At 40.6% G+C, this 13,746-nt stretch overlaps 1 protein-coding gene across 2 annotated transcripts in view; it reads left to right on the forward strand.

Moving 5' to 3' along the window:
* slmapa (sarcolemma associated protein a) overlaps window positions 1-13,746 on the forward strand; it is a 254,138-nt gene that overhangs the window by 85,800 nt on the left and 154,592 nt on the right. The window contains exons 5-6 of one of the 2 annotated variants that reach the window (XM_048606410.1): window positions 11,565-11,638; window positions 12,536-12,631. In XM_048606410.1, the coding sequence (XP_048462367.1) occupies window positions 11,565-11,638; window positions 12,536-12,631 (170 nt within the window). Of the gene's footprint in view, window positions 1-11,564; window positions 11,639-12,535; window positions 12,632-13,746 lie in introns of those variants that run through there. The other variant, XM_048606409.1, reaches the window with a different exon arrangement.

Consider the following 13,746-nt stretch of genomic DNA (forward strand, 5'->3'; position numbering starts at 1 on the left):
GTTCATCCAGCTCCACACCTTGTTTTCTCGGACACAATCTAGACGCCTTATAACTATTCTTTGCTGTTTGGTGAACTTCTGACAAATGTTTAGTGTTATAAAGATTATAAGTCTTAGTAATGGTGACAGTGACATGATTATTGATTGTAGTACAAACCTTTACTGGTTTACAAATATCCTCCGGGAAAAGAAAACTGCTGTCTTTACCTCATCGGGTCTACATATGACTCCGGATCCACACAATAATGCAGTTAACTCTTACTTGCCCTCTGAACTGACCTAGCAAGGTACTCCGTTCAAAGGCTGTTTGGCATGGACAATAAATCCTTACCTTGCCAGCAACTTTCATGTCCCATGAAAGAATATAAAATAAAAGTCAGCAGATGCACCTGACTCTCGAATAGGCTAACTCTCCCCTGCCATGTGGGTTCAAAACTTCCAACATCCTTCAAAAGTCATTCCATTCAGCCTGAGTCTTCCTGACTTTAACTTCACCATCATGCCCACCTCAGTAACATCCCCAGTTTGGGCATCCTGTTCGTGACCATCTATCACCACCTTGGTCTTCGTCTTTTCTGGTATGGTCCATTTCCACCTATCTTGTGTGACATCCCCCTTAAGCTAGCCATCTTTCTGAGTAATCAAGCCTAGGTACTTCAATTCAGTCAGCTGCCGCACTTCTGTTCTGGTGACACAATGTTGCTCCCACTTGGAATTCAAAGAGGCATGCAAGTACATGAATGTCCTGCAGCACACCTTTAGCTGTGTGCATTTGAGATCATTTTGTCATCAGCTTACATCTGCCTCAAGATTTTCTACACTTTTGGCGATGAGTGTCATGTCATCTGCATGCAGCATGTTCCAAGGTGGATCTCATCTGATCTTCTTTGATGCCAGAATAGGCTGATGGCAAACAAGAGAGGACTGAAGACCTAGCTTTTGAGCATCACAGCTTTTACTTTTTAATTTTATTGAGTCACTAACACAGCTCTTTGCTGACTACCGAGAATCCTTGTGCTTGGCTTCAGTAATTTTAATATGTCTCTTTCTGTCTCCCTCCCTCGCCCGCGCCTGCGCCCTCCCTCGCCCGCCCCTGTCCTGCCCCCTCCCTGTCCCTGTCTCGCCCGTCCCCATCCCCGTCTCGCCCACGCCCTCCCTCTCCCTCTCCGGCCATTCCAGATCTCTTTCTTTTGTCTCTTGTCATTCACTTGCACCTGGTCAAGGAAGGCCGCATGTAAATTCTTTTCTCCCTTGTCGTAGCTCTTAATCATTGCAAAAATTGAGCTTGTGGTCCATCTTCCTGACATAAAGTCAAATTGTCTCATTCTTAGGCAAGAGTCAGCCACATGTTTCCATACTTTGACTTTGGCATCACCTCCTTGCTTGTCAGTCAGTATTCTACTTGGCTGCTAACACAAAATAGTCATAGTCATATTGTCATAGAGTCATAGGGATGTACACACCCTTCGGTCCAACTCGTGCAGGCCAAACAGATATCCTAAATAAATCTAGTCCTATTTGCCAGCATTTGGCCCATATCCCTTTTAACCCTTCCTATTAATATACTCATCCAGATGCCTTTTAAATGTCGTAATTGTACCAGCCTCCATCACCTCCTCAGGCAGTTCTTTCCATACATGCACCACCCTCTGTGTGAAAAAGTTGCCCCTTATGTCCCTTTTAAATCTTTCCCCTCTCACCTTAAACCTATGCCCAGTAGTTTTGGACTACCCTACCCTGTGAAGAGACCTTGTCTATTTACCCTGTGCATGCCCCTCATGATTTTATAAACTTCTATAAGGTCACCCTCAGCTTCCAAAGCTTCAAGAAAAATAGCCCCAGTCTATTCAGCCTCTCCCTATTGTTCAAACTCTCCAACCCTGACAACATCCTTGTACATCTTTTTCTGAACCTTTCAAGTTTCACAACATCCTTCTTATAGCAGGGAGACCAGAATTGAATGCAGTATTCCACAAGTGGACTAACCAATGTCCTGTACGGCCTCAACATAACCTCCCAACTCCTATACTTGATGCACTGACCCAATAAAGGCAAGAGAACCAAACACCACCTTCACTATCCTATCTACCTGTGACTCCACTTTCATGGAACTATGAACCTGCACTCCAAGGTCTCTTTGTTCAGCAACACTCCCCAGTTAAGTATACACTTAACTTTTTAAATGTATAAGTCCTGCCCTGATTTGCTCTACCAAAACGTAACACCTCATATTTATCTGGATTAAACTCCACCTACCACTCCTCGACCCATTGGCCCATCTGATCAATGTCGTGTTGCACTCTGAGGCAACTTTCTTCGCTGTCCACTACACCACCAATTTTGGTGTCATCTGCAAAGTTATTAACGATACCTCCTATTTTTGCTTTGTTTTCTGATCTTCTGAGCAGTGAGATTGGTCTCTTTCTGTGTAGCAGTTCCATGTTTGAAAATTGGCACATGATATTTTAATAGATTTTTGTTTGTGTTTCACTGCCAGGGCAATGAGACGACAAAAGAGTGTCGCCATTCTGGGATGCTTTCAGCATAACCAATTTAACTTCTTGAAAAAAATGATCATCCTGTAAATTCCAGCAATTGTAACTGTCTACTCTTTTGCAGCTTCTTATGCTAAAATGGATACCACCCTTCATTCTAACTGGATGGCAACTTTAAGAAAAGTTATTGATACTGCTCATATCTGTCATTTGTTTGGATAGTTGCACAGTTATTTTATGGACTTTTTTAAATAGAGGTAACGTTTGTTTATCTTCAAAAATTTGTTTGTGTTATTGCTTTCAACTCATCCCAATTTTCCCAACCTCAGTGTGGACTTGTTTTTGAATAGCATTTCACGGGAGTTGGCATGTCCCAAAATAGCCTCTTATACTAATGTAAGTTTGAGAGTTTATTTGGGGGCTGTTGAACTGTGGGTTGTCAGTGCTTTGTCCTTGCATATACTTTTCCATCCTATTTGGCTGGAAAGGAAATTGATTTGAGTATAACTGCCTTTTTTGTTCTCCTTTCCCTACCCCACAACCACTGGGATGATCTCGTTCTCGTTTTCTCCCTCGTTTTCTCTCGTTCGTTCTCTCGTTTACTCTCTGTCCCTCTCATTTTCTTTCTCTTTCTCTCTCTCTCGCTCGTTCTTTCGTGCTCTCTCTCACGTGTCCTCTCGTTCTTGCTCTCTCGTGTTCTCTCTCTTGTTCTCACACATGCGCACGCACAAACACACACACTTGTGGTTTGTATAGCTCAGTACTATCCATGTCAGAACAAACTCTGTCTGAGAAGGCAGTGGATCATAAGAACGTGGGAAATAGAAGCAGGAATAGGCCATTAGGCCCCTCAAGCTTGCCCAGCCATTCGGGAGGCCTTCCCCGGGCTTCAGCTCCTCCATGCAAGCTCAGCACAACAGTCGGCTCCCTAATATTTTAACAATATGTCCACCTGCTTTGAAAAAAATTATGATCTAACCTCCACAATGCTCCACGATAGAGAATTCCAGGCATTTATTACCCTCTGAGAGAAGAATTGCCTTGCATCTGGGTTTTAAATAATGTCCTTTAATTCTATAATCATGTTCCCTAGGTCGACATGCCCCAACAATCGGAAACATTTTCCCAACAGCTCTCCAGCCAAGCCACTAAAAATCTTGTATGTTTCAATAAGGTCACCCTTATCTTCTAAACTCTAACAGAGGCCTAACCTGTTCAATGTTCTTAATAAGTCAAGAATCACCTGGTGAATTTCTTTTGAACAGTCTCTAATGCCAATATCCTGCCTTTTAAAATAAAGGGCCAAAACTCTATGCTGTACTGCAGGTGCAGTCTCACCAATATCTTGTAGTTATAAAAAGACTTCCTGGTTCTTAGATACCAAATCCATAGCAATAAAGGCCAAAAATTCATTTGCTTTCTTATTACTTGTTGCATTTGCATGCTAACCTTTCATGTTTCATGTGCAAGGACATCCAGATCCCTCTGTGGTGCAATTATTTGGAGTCTCTCCTCCATTAAAATAATAGTCTGCCATTTCATTCTTCCAATCAAAGTGCATAATGTCTCACATTGTTATGTTAAACTCCATCTGATAAGTTTCTGCCTAGTGACTCAACTAATCTATATTCCTTTACAGATTTCTATCCTCATCACAATATTCCCTCCCATCTATCTTTGTATCATCAGTAAATTTGGATACATTATATTCTGGTCCCTTCTCCAAGTCAGTTATAGAGATGGTGAAGTAATTGAGGCCCTTGGACCAGCATCCTTCTAATTTTCTTAACAGCGGTGCAGGCCTCTGAGGCCTATGTGCAGCAGTGACTTCCAGAACGACGTCAGTGCCATAGTTGGCATACCGAAGCAGAACATCGAGTGGTTGTGTGCGTGCACAGCCATGCAGCTTAAATGGAATGTTACCTAGATTGATCCTCGTGGCACCCAACTAGCTACATCTTTTCAACCTGATAAAGCCACATTAATCCTGACCACAACTACTTATTAATCCATGCTAATACATAACCCCCATTATTGTGAGCTCCTGTCTTATGCAGTAGCCTTTTATGTGACATTTCATTAAATGTCTTCAGAAAATCCTAATATCCAATACCTACCAGGTTCCCTTTATCAACTCTGCTTGTTATATCCTCAAAGAACTCCAAGTTTGTGAAAATTGATTTCTCCTCCACAAAACTATATTGACTCTGATTGTGTTGAACTTTTCTAAATATCTTACTATTTCTCTCTTTATAGTAGACTTAAGCATTTTCCCAACAACAAATGTTGGACTAACTGGCCCATAATGTCCTGCTATCTGTCTTCCTCCCTTCTTGAAAGTGTCACATTAGCACTTTTCCAACATACTAGAATCCTCCCAGAATCTAGTGAGGTCTGGAATATTTGAATTAATGCTTCCACTAATTGTGCAGCTACCTCCTTTAAAACCCTTGGACGCAGGCTATCAAGTCCTGGCTATATGTTTCCCTTTAGTTTGTCAAATACTTTGTCCCTTGTGATGGAAACTGCTAAAGAATGTTTCCTCCCACTAACATCTTGTTTATCTGTTATCTCTAAAATGTTCATAGTGTCACCCACTGTGAAAATTGATTGTAAAATATTGGCATAAGTTAATCTGCCATTTCCCAGTTTGATGTTACCAATTCCTCCAAGTTCCCACCTTTCCCTCAGCTACTCTCCTTTTGTATACCCATAAAGGTTCCTGCTGTTCATTTTATATTTCTTGCCAGTGATCATTTCATATTTGGATTCTCCTTCTTTATCCACTGATGATTCCTGAACTATTTTCAATCCTCTGCCCTACCACTAGTTTTTGCTGCTTTGTATGCCTTAGTTTTTGACTGAAGTCTCTTTTTCGTTGAATCCTAATTGGCTGGGATAAAGTTTTGCTGAGCATCATGAAGTGTCTCCATAAATGTCTGTCATTGCTCATCCATTTTCCCAGCCCACTTTAGACAACTCTTCCTTCATACCTTGGTAACTGCTATTATTAAAAGCAAGAATACTGGTTTGACACCCAAGTTGTCCTCCTTCCAAACAGAATTTCAAATTCAATTATGCTGTGATCACTGCCTAGAGGATCCTTAACTGAAGATCTATAATTACTCATTACCTGTTACTATTAGCTTGTTGCCAGGTCGGTTCTACAATATTCTGCTCTAAGAAGGAATCTCTAGTGCACTCCAGAAATTTGACTTCTGTGTCACCCTTGACCATCTAATTTGTCCAGTCAATATGCAGATTAAAATCACCCAAGATGATTGTAATACCTGTCTTTACATGCTTCCATTATGTTATGATTTATACATTGTCCTACAGTGAGGCAGTTCTTCAGGGACCTATAGGCAACTCTCACCTGTCACTTCTTTCCCTTACTATTCTTTGTTTCTACCTAACTGATTCCACATCAAGATCCATTCCACCTACATTACTTCTCAACATGATGCTGATTATCCCTTTTTATTCACCAAGCTATCACATCTTTTTTTCCTATTCTTCTGGAACATCAAATATGCTTGAATACTGAGTTCTCAGTCTTGGTCACCCTGTAACAAGACCTCTGTAATAGCCACCAAGTCATATTCATTCATTTCTATTTGTGCCTCCAACTCCTAAATCTTGTTACAAATGCTGTGTGCATTCAGATAAAGAACCTAAGCTTTGACTTCTTGCCATTATTATTCTGTCTGGTTCTAATTTTCTGTGCACACTTCTGCATATATTTTCTATCCCTCTGTCACACTTTGATTATTTTTCGCCTCTTCACTACCCTGCATCTTTGCTGTCTCGTTTCCTTTTGGTTTTTTCGAATTTCCCATCAATTGATTCCTATCCTGCTAACTAGTGGAAAGTCCTGTCAAAGCCATAGTTATACAATTTGTCAGGACACTGATCCTCATGGGGTTCAAATGAAGCCCGTCCCAAAGGAACAGCTCTCTCTCTCCCTGTACTGGTGCCAGTACCCATTTCTTCACGTCAGTCTTTGAGCCACTTGTTGCTCCTCTAGTCTTATTTACCTACAGCAATTTTACATGGGGCTCAGGTAGTAATATGGAGATTATTATCTTTATGGTTGTGTTTCTAATTTAGCCCCGAGCTGCTATTACTCCTTCAGCAGAATCTCTTTCCTAGTCCTGTCTATGTCATTGGTACCTATGTGGACTATGACAATTGAAATCTGCCCCTCCCATTTCAAGTTCCTCTCCAGCTCAGAGAGGTGCAGTCCTTGACACCGAGTAGACAACACAGCATTTGGGATTTTGTCTTTGCTGCAGAGAACAGTATCTATTCCTCTAATTGTGTTGTCCCCTATTAATACTGCATTTCTCTTTTCTGCCCCTACTTGAATGGTGCTGTGGACCACAGTATTGTGTTCGCTCATCCTGCAGTTTGTGCCCTCGCCCATACTAGGTTCAAGAACCTTGTACCTTAATAGATAAGACTAAAGTTTCTCCATATCTAAATTCTGGAGCTCCATATCTGCCAATTCTCAGTCACTCATGCTCTTGACCATGGACCACATTTGATGTAGTTAATCTTAAGGGGGTGACTACCTCCTTGAAACACGACTTTCCACAACTTGGACTTGACAACTCCAAGCTGAAGTTCCTCGTGCAGCAAATATTTGCTGTAGATGCCACCATGGATCGCACTGATATCTATCAGTTCCCAAATACTACAGCTGCAACACATCACATGCCCAGCCATCTCTATTCTATGTAATTAATTAATTTGGATGTTAACTATTTTAAAGGTTTTGTTTTATTTCTGACTGTGCTCTTTAGCTTCAATGATATCTCCTGATTTAAACCAAATGGCCAGTCGAAAAACAAAGAAGAAATAGCCGCAAATCACCTACTTGTTTTCCTGTGACAGGTGTAAACAGCTTGAAGTGACTGTCTGCCACCATTTTTAATCTCCTGCCATCCCTGGGCATCTTTCACGTGTCTGCACTTTTTATGAAGCCGTTGCTTCAGACGTTACTTGAGAAGCTGCTGATTTCTCATTTACTGCTGTCCCCACTTTTGTGGGTGCTTTATGAAACTGCTGCCCCCACTGTCTCTCGGGATCATGTAATTTTTTTAAGGCAGAGGTGATTACATTCCTATTTGGCATGGGAGTCAAAAGTTATCAGGTAGTGGGAATGTGGAAGTTAAAACACAAAATCAAATCAGTCATGATCTTTTTGAAAGACAGAGCAGTTTCAAGGGACTGAATGGCCTAATTCTGCTCTTAGTTTTACAAGTAAACTATTAATTGTAAGAATACTGTAGATATTCTAGCTGGCCTATATCATGGATTGGATTTTCAAATGCGGCTGCGTTGCGACTAATGTGGATTTAAAAATTCATAGATCATAGAATCATAGAACCCCTACAGTGAGGAAACTGGCCCTTTGGCCCAACAAGTCCACGCCGACCCTTGGAGCATCCCACCCAGACACATGCCCTTATAACCCACTTCATCTATACATCCCTGAACACTACAGGCAATTTAGCATGGCCAATCCACCTAGCCTGCACATCTTTGGACTTTGGACTTTGGACTTTGGAAGTTGAACTTCTGGAAGGCAGTGCTGGATCCCACCATCTCCAAAATGTGATCTGATTTTCAAAAGGGGGATAGGGATGGTGCTGAGTATTCTGGAACTCTCTCTGCTCCAATTAAGTACTCCTAGATCTCACTGTTAGTTAGTTCTTGAGCAGGCCCCAGGAACAGTTTTGAATTTCCAGTTGTAAGACCATAAGATATAGGAGCAGAATTATTCCATTTGGTCTTTCATGTCTGCCCTGCCATTCGATCATGGCTGATATGTTTCTCAACATCATTCTTCTGTCTTCTGAACACCATTATCCTGTAACCCATAATCCCCTTACTAATCAAGAAACTATCTATCTCTGTCAAAAATACAGTAAACAATTTGGCCTCCACAGCCTTCAGCACAATGAGTCCACAGTTTGACCACCCGCTGGCTGAGGAAATTCCTCCTCATCCCGGTGCTAAAAGTCATCCCTTCGCGCTGAGGCTATGCCCTCAGGTCCTAGTCTCTTCTACCATTGGAAACCTCTTCTCCATGTCCACTTTATCCAGGCCTCTCAGTATTCTGTAATTTTCAATGAGAATCCCCCTCATCCTTCTAAACTCCACCCAGGACAAACCCAGAGTCCTCAACTGTTTCTCATATGACAAGCCCTTCATACCCAAGATTATTCTTATAAACCTCCTCTGGACCCCTTCAAAGGCCAGCACATACTTCCTCAGATATGGGTTTCAAAACTGCTCAAAATATTACAAACAGTCTGACCAGTGCCTTATTCAGCGTCGGCAATACATCCTTCCTTTTGTATTCTGGCTCACTTGAAATGGATGCTAACGTTATATTTGCCTTCCTTACTACCAACTGACCCCGCATGTTAACCCTAAGGGAATCCTGAGATTGTATTTCTAAGTTCTGTCATGCTTCAGATTTCTGAAGCTTTTCCCTATTTAGAAAACAGTCAACCCCTCTTTTTATCAAAATGCATAACCTCACACTTTCTATCTGCAACTTCTCCGCCCAATTTGCTACCTCTCCAAGTCCATGTGCAGCCTCCCTGTTTTCTCAACACTATCTGCCCCTCTATCTATCCATATTTAGTAACAATACGCTCATTTGCTTCGTCTAGATTGTTAACGTACAACCGAATAGTTAGGGTCCCAACAATGACTGTCTTGGTCTCTCACTGCCATCCTGAAAAAGCCCCATTTATCCAACACTCCGCCCTCTGCCAATCAGCCAATTTTCTATCCATGCCAGTACCTTGCCCCTAACACCTTGAGCTGTTATCTTACTTAGCAGCCTCCTGTGTGGCACCTTGTCAAGGGTCTTGTGGAAATCCAAATAGATAATGTCTGCTCATTCTCCTTTGTCTAACTTGCTCATTACTCCTCAAAGAATTTTAACAGATTTTTCAGGAATGAACTCTTCTTGACAAAGCAGTGCTGACTTAGCCCTGTTTTTACCATGCGCTTGCAAGTACTCTGCAATCTTATCCTTAATAATGGACTGTAAGATCAGGCTCACTGAGATCAGGCTAACCAGTCTAAAATACCCTGTTTTCTGACTCTCTCCCTTCTGAAACAGGGGCATTGCATTAACTCTTTTCCTGTCTTCTGGCATCCTCCCTGACGTCAGTGATTCCGGAAAGATCACTGTCGGAGCCTCCACGATCTCCTCACCTACCTCCTTCAGCTTCCTCAGCACCTTCTCCATAGTGATGGCCACTACTCTCGCCTCTGTCCCCTGACTGTCTTGAAGTTTTGGTCAGCTGCTGTCTCTTTCAATGTGAAGATTGATGTAAAGTGCCTATTCAATTCTTTTGCCAGTTCTTTGTTCCCCATGACCACTTCTGCAGTGGTCCAATATCCACTAATGGATGGGCTGTTGTGGCTCGGTGGAAACACCCCTACCTCTGAGCCAAGAGGCCTAGGTTCAAGTCTCCCCTGCTCTGGAGGCGTGTAATATCTTCTGTGAACATGTTGATTAGAAAATATCTGAAAGCTTATGGATGGCCTGGTCAATTAATTTAAAAGAGGCAGAATGAGGTTTGTCTGCTCAACCAATGACACTGAATTGCTGGTGTTGAAAGGTTTGTGCTTATTGCCAGTGAGGGTTTAGCATCCTTTGAAGATGTCACACTTCTGTCATCACTTAGGAGGAAAGGTTGGGACATGAAGTTCTGCTGAACAAATAAGATCCAGCTCTTGGATTGGTGATGGCAGCAGGTTACTTTGATATTGGATACAGTAGCAAGAAGGAACATCAGCACATCTATTCTGATCAGGAAGAGACCAGAGAGTCTGCAAGACAAGGAAGATTGAAATTACTGCACACAGGCCAGAATCCTGTTACCAAGTGACCCTGTATTTACGTGTACTCAATGCATAGACTCTGACCGGCCAACGTAGAGCATTACGTTTGTCAGCCAGGGCTCTCTGAATTGCCCAGGTTAACAGCCCCAATTAAGGATCTTGTAGTGAATGAGACTCAACTGGCCCTCATTCCAATCACGACAAAGATGGTACCCAAGATCTTGTAACTCCGACAAGCTGGTTATTTGCAACTGACAGAACAGTGCCAAAGGAAGCTGTGCCTGTTGAAGCATTAGGTTTTGAATCTTTTTCTCTGATATACCATGATCACCGTCAGTGCTTCAAGAGCCATCAGAAAACCTTGACACCACTAATTGATAACGGGCTATGCTCGTCCTACCCATGAACACCGCCCTGCAACATGCCGTCAGCAATGAAGGCTTATACCTTTAGCCTTTTTGAAACGGTTCTTTTTTATATTCCATCATCAATCCACACATGGCACCTCTTTTTGGGTTTCTAAATCACAACAAGTCAATTACCTGTTTTGCATTTGGAAAATAGCCTTATAGCAGTGGCGCTGATGCATGCTGACGTCAGGCACTGGAAATTATCTGGATGCCTGGTACCTGACACCAGATTGAAAATCCAGCCCAATTTCTCTTTTTTTTTTTTCCATTTGTACACTTTAGTATAAAGAACCTGAGGAAAGAAACTTTTTATGAATTTTAATCTTTTTTTTTTACTCCACTGCAAAATGGGGAATCTAGTTACTTATGAGCCAACATGCTTTAGAAAGAAACATTAAATGCTGGAAAATGTCAGCGGGTCTGGCAACATCTGTGGAGAGAGAGAAACAGTTAACGTTTTGAGCCCATTATTAATATTTTTCAGAACTGAAGATTCTCTAGCATTCTGTGTTTGTTTCAGATTTCCAGTATCTGAAAAATTTCGTTTCTATTCGACATATTTTAATCTTGGATGTTCTTCAAGATCTCTTCTAAGAACGTAGTTGTTTTCATTTTGTCACTAATTGACTCCTCATTGATCCCCTGTTCTCTGCCCTTCATTTCCCAAGAGCGATTTCTCTCACAATTCAGACAAATGGGACAATTTGTTTCTGGAAATCTTTACTGTTTTGTAACCTCATCTATGATATAATACTTTGGAATGATTATATTGAGTAAATGTATATTTCAATTTGCCAGGTGGCTGCTAATTCTCCAAGTATGTACTCTCAGGAACTATTCCAGCTCTCTCAGTATTTGCAGGTAAAGTCTGCTGATGCAGTGACTTTTTCCTGTTTTGGTAATACAGTTTGTTTAACTGTGTTCAATTAACAATATTTAAATGTATAGTCTTTTTCCTGTTCACTAAATGAACCATTAGTCATCAATGTGTTCATTTATTGCAGGCACAAAATTTTATCTCACAGTTCATTATATATTTAAATATGCAGCTAATGGGGTATTATTTCAAATAGACAGTAAGGTGAGGTGCAGATTAGCAAAGATGGACTGATGCTTTAGTAAATATTAATAAACAAATAGTGATTGTTGACCAAGATGCAGAAATAGGACACAAGTAGCGTATCAAAAATAAATAAGTTTTGACTCAAATCATGAATGGTTATAGGCAAATTCAAGAAGAAAATATATAAAGTTAGTTAAACTGCTGCCACTGTCAACATAAGAATGTGGTTTGAGCAGGAGAGTACAAAGTAGAAGTAATTAAGAATACACTGATTTGCAAATCTCAAGCTATTAAGCTAGTTAGGGCAATTGTATTTGTACAGGATGAATGAATGGCTGCATATAGTAGCCAAACAAATTAAGTCTGTGATGACCAGGAATTACAGTCGTAATGGAGGTAAAACTATATTTTTTTAGCATTTCTTATCAATCATCAGCTGGAAATTATGGATTTGTGAATCTGAGTTTGTGAGTCAGTTACTGCAGCAAGTATTGCAAATGTTAGTATTCTTTAGGTGAAATAGAACGACCAGAAAAATTGAGTGCCTTGCCGCTTCTAACTACTTACTTCTGTGACATGGACCAAATTGAATGCTAGCTCACCATACAGTTCAGGTTACTTCTGTTAAACTGTTTTTGATTTAACATTGTCTGTTCTACTAATACATTGAAGCATTTTGATTTTCTGAATGTCAGGAGGCCTTACATCGAGAACAGATGCTGGAACAGAAGTTGGCCACCCTTCAACGATTACTCGCCAACACTCAAGAGGCATCAGATAGTAGCTGGCAGGTACTTTGAACATTTAATAGCATAGTAGCTGGCAGGTACTTTGAACATTTAATAGCATAGTAGCTTAATCAATTCATTTTGAAAAGGAAAGAATGAAGCTCATCATTCAACCATTGAGGAATTTTTGTTTTGATGGAATGAAGACAGAGAAAATTCAGTTTACCACGAAGACCTTTAAAGTGGCTGTGGTTATTAGGCATTGGTTGTACTTCTATGTTTTTACGTGATATTTGAAGTCCACAGCTCTCCAAATTCATTTTTTTTAGCTCAGCATTGTAATTCTGTAAGCTGAATGCCAAAATATGCGTAGTGTGCTGGTAGACTTCAAGCATATTTTCTGTAAAACTATTAAAAACCATGTCTTCAGCCTCTAATAATATAGTTGGTTGATTTTCAAAGTTATTTCAAGATTAATTCATATTAAAGGACAAATCAAATAGCTTTATTTGTATAAATCTTATTTTCTGTTGGAGACTGGTGTATGTTTGTGTTGACTTTCGAATCAACCTGTTCAGCAATATTATTACTCTCCTCTGGAGCAGGTGGGACTTGAACCCAAGGCTCCTGGCCCAGAGGTAGGGACGCTACCACTGCACCACAAGCTCCCTTTATGTTCTTCTGTAAAACAGAAACTAATATAATCTACACCTGTGTTAGCTTTTACATATATTTGAATTCTAATCAATTTATTTTTCTCAGATTGGTAAATAAAAACATTTATTATTGCGAGCAAAATGTTAGTTTTTGTACTTTTAAAAATAATTTTACTCTTGTGCATTCTTCTCATTTCCCCATGCTATAGCCCTCCTCATCTTGTCATCCTAAACTCCAAAATAGTGCAGACTTGGACATATTTGTGAACAACTGTTACAGCCGCCCATTATAAATCTGACTGGATCACATCAACTATTGCAGATGTCTCAACTCTAATATTCAGTCAGAGCCAAAGAAATCTTCTAATATTCCCTTACTTCCCAGCTCAGCACTGTTGTCTCTGGAGTTCCCTAAGATCTAGTTTTTATCTCCTTCCTTTTCTTTATCTCCTCCCCTTGCTCTCGTTGCCTGTTTTTCTTTCTTTCGTTCTTTCTTTCGTTCTTTCTTTCGTTCTTTCTTTC

This window comes from Rhincodon typus, chromosome 16 (genome assembly GCF_021869965.1).
Source record: "Rhincodon typus isolate 14 chromosome 16, sRhiTyp1.1, whole genome shotgun sequence".
NCBI classification, from domain to species: Eukaryota; Metazoa; Chordata; class Chondrichthyes; order Orectolobiformes; family Rhincodontidae; genus Rhincodon; species Rhincodon typus.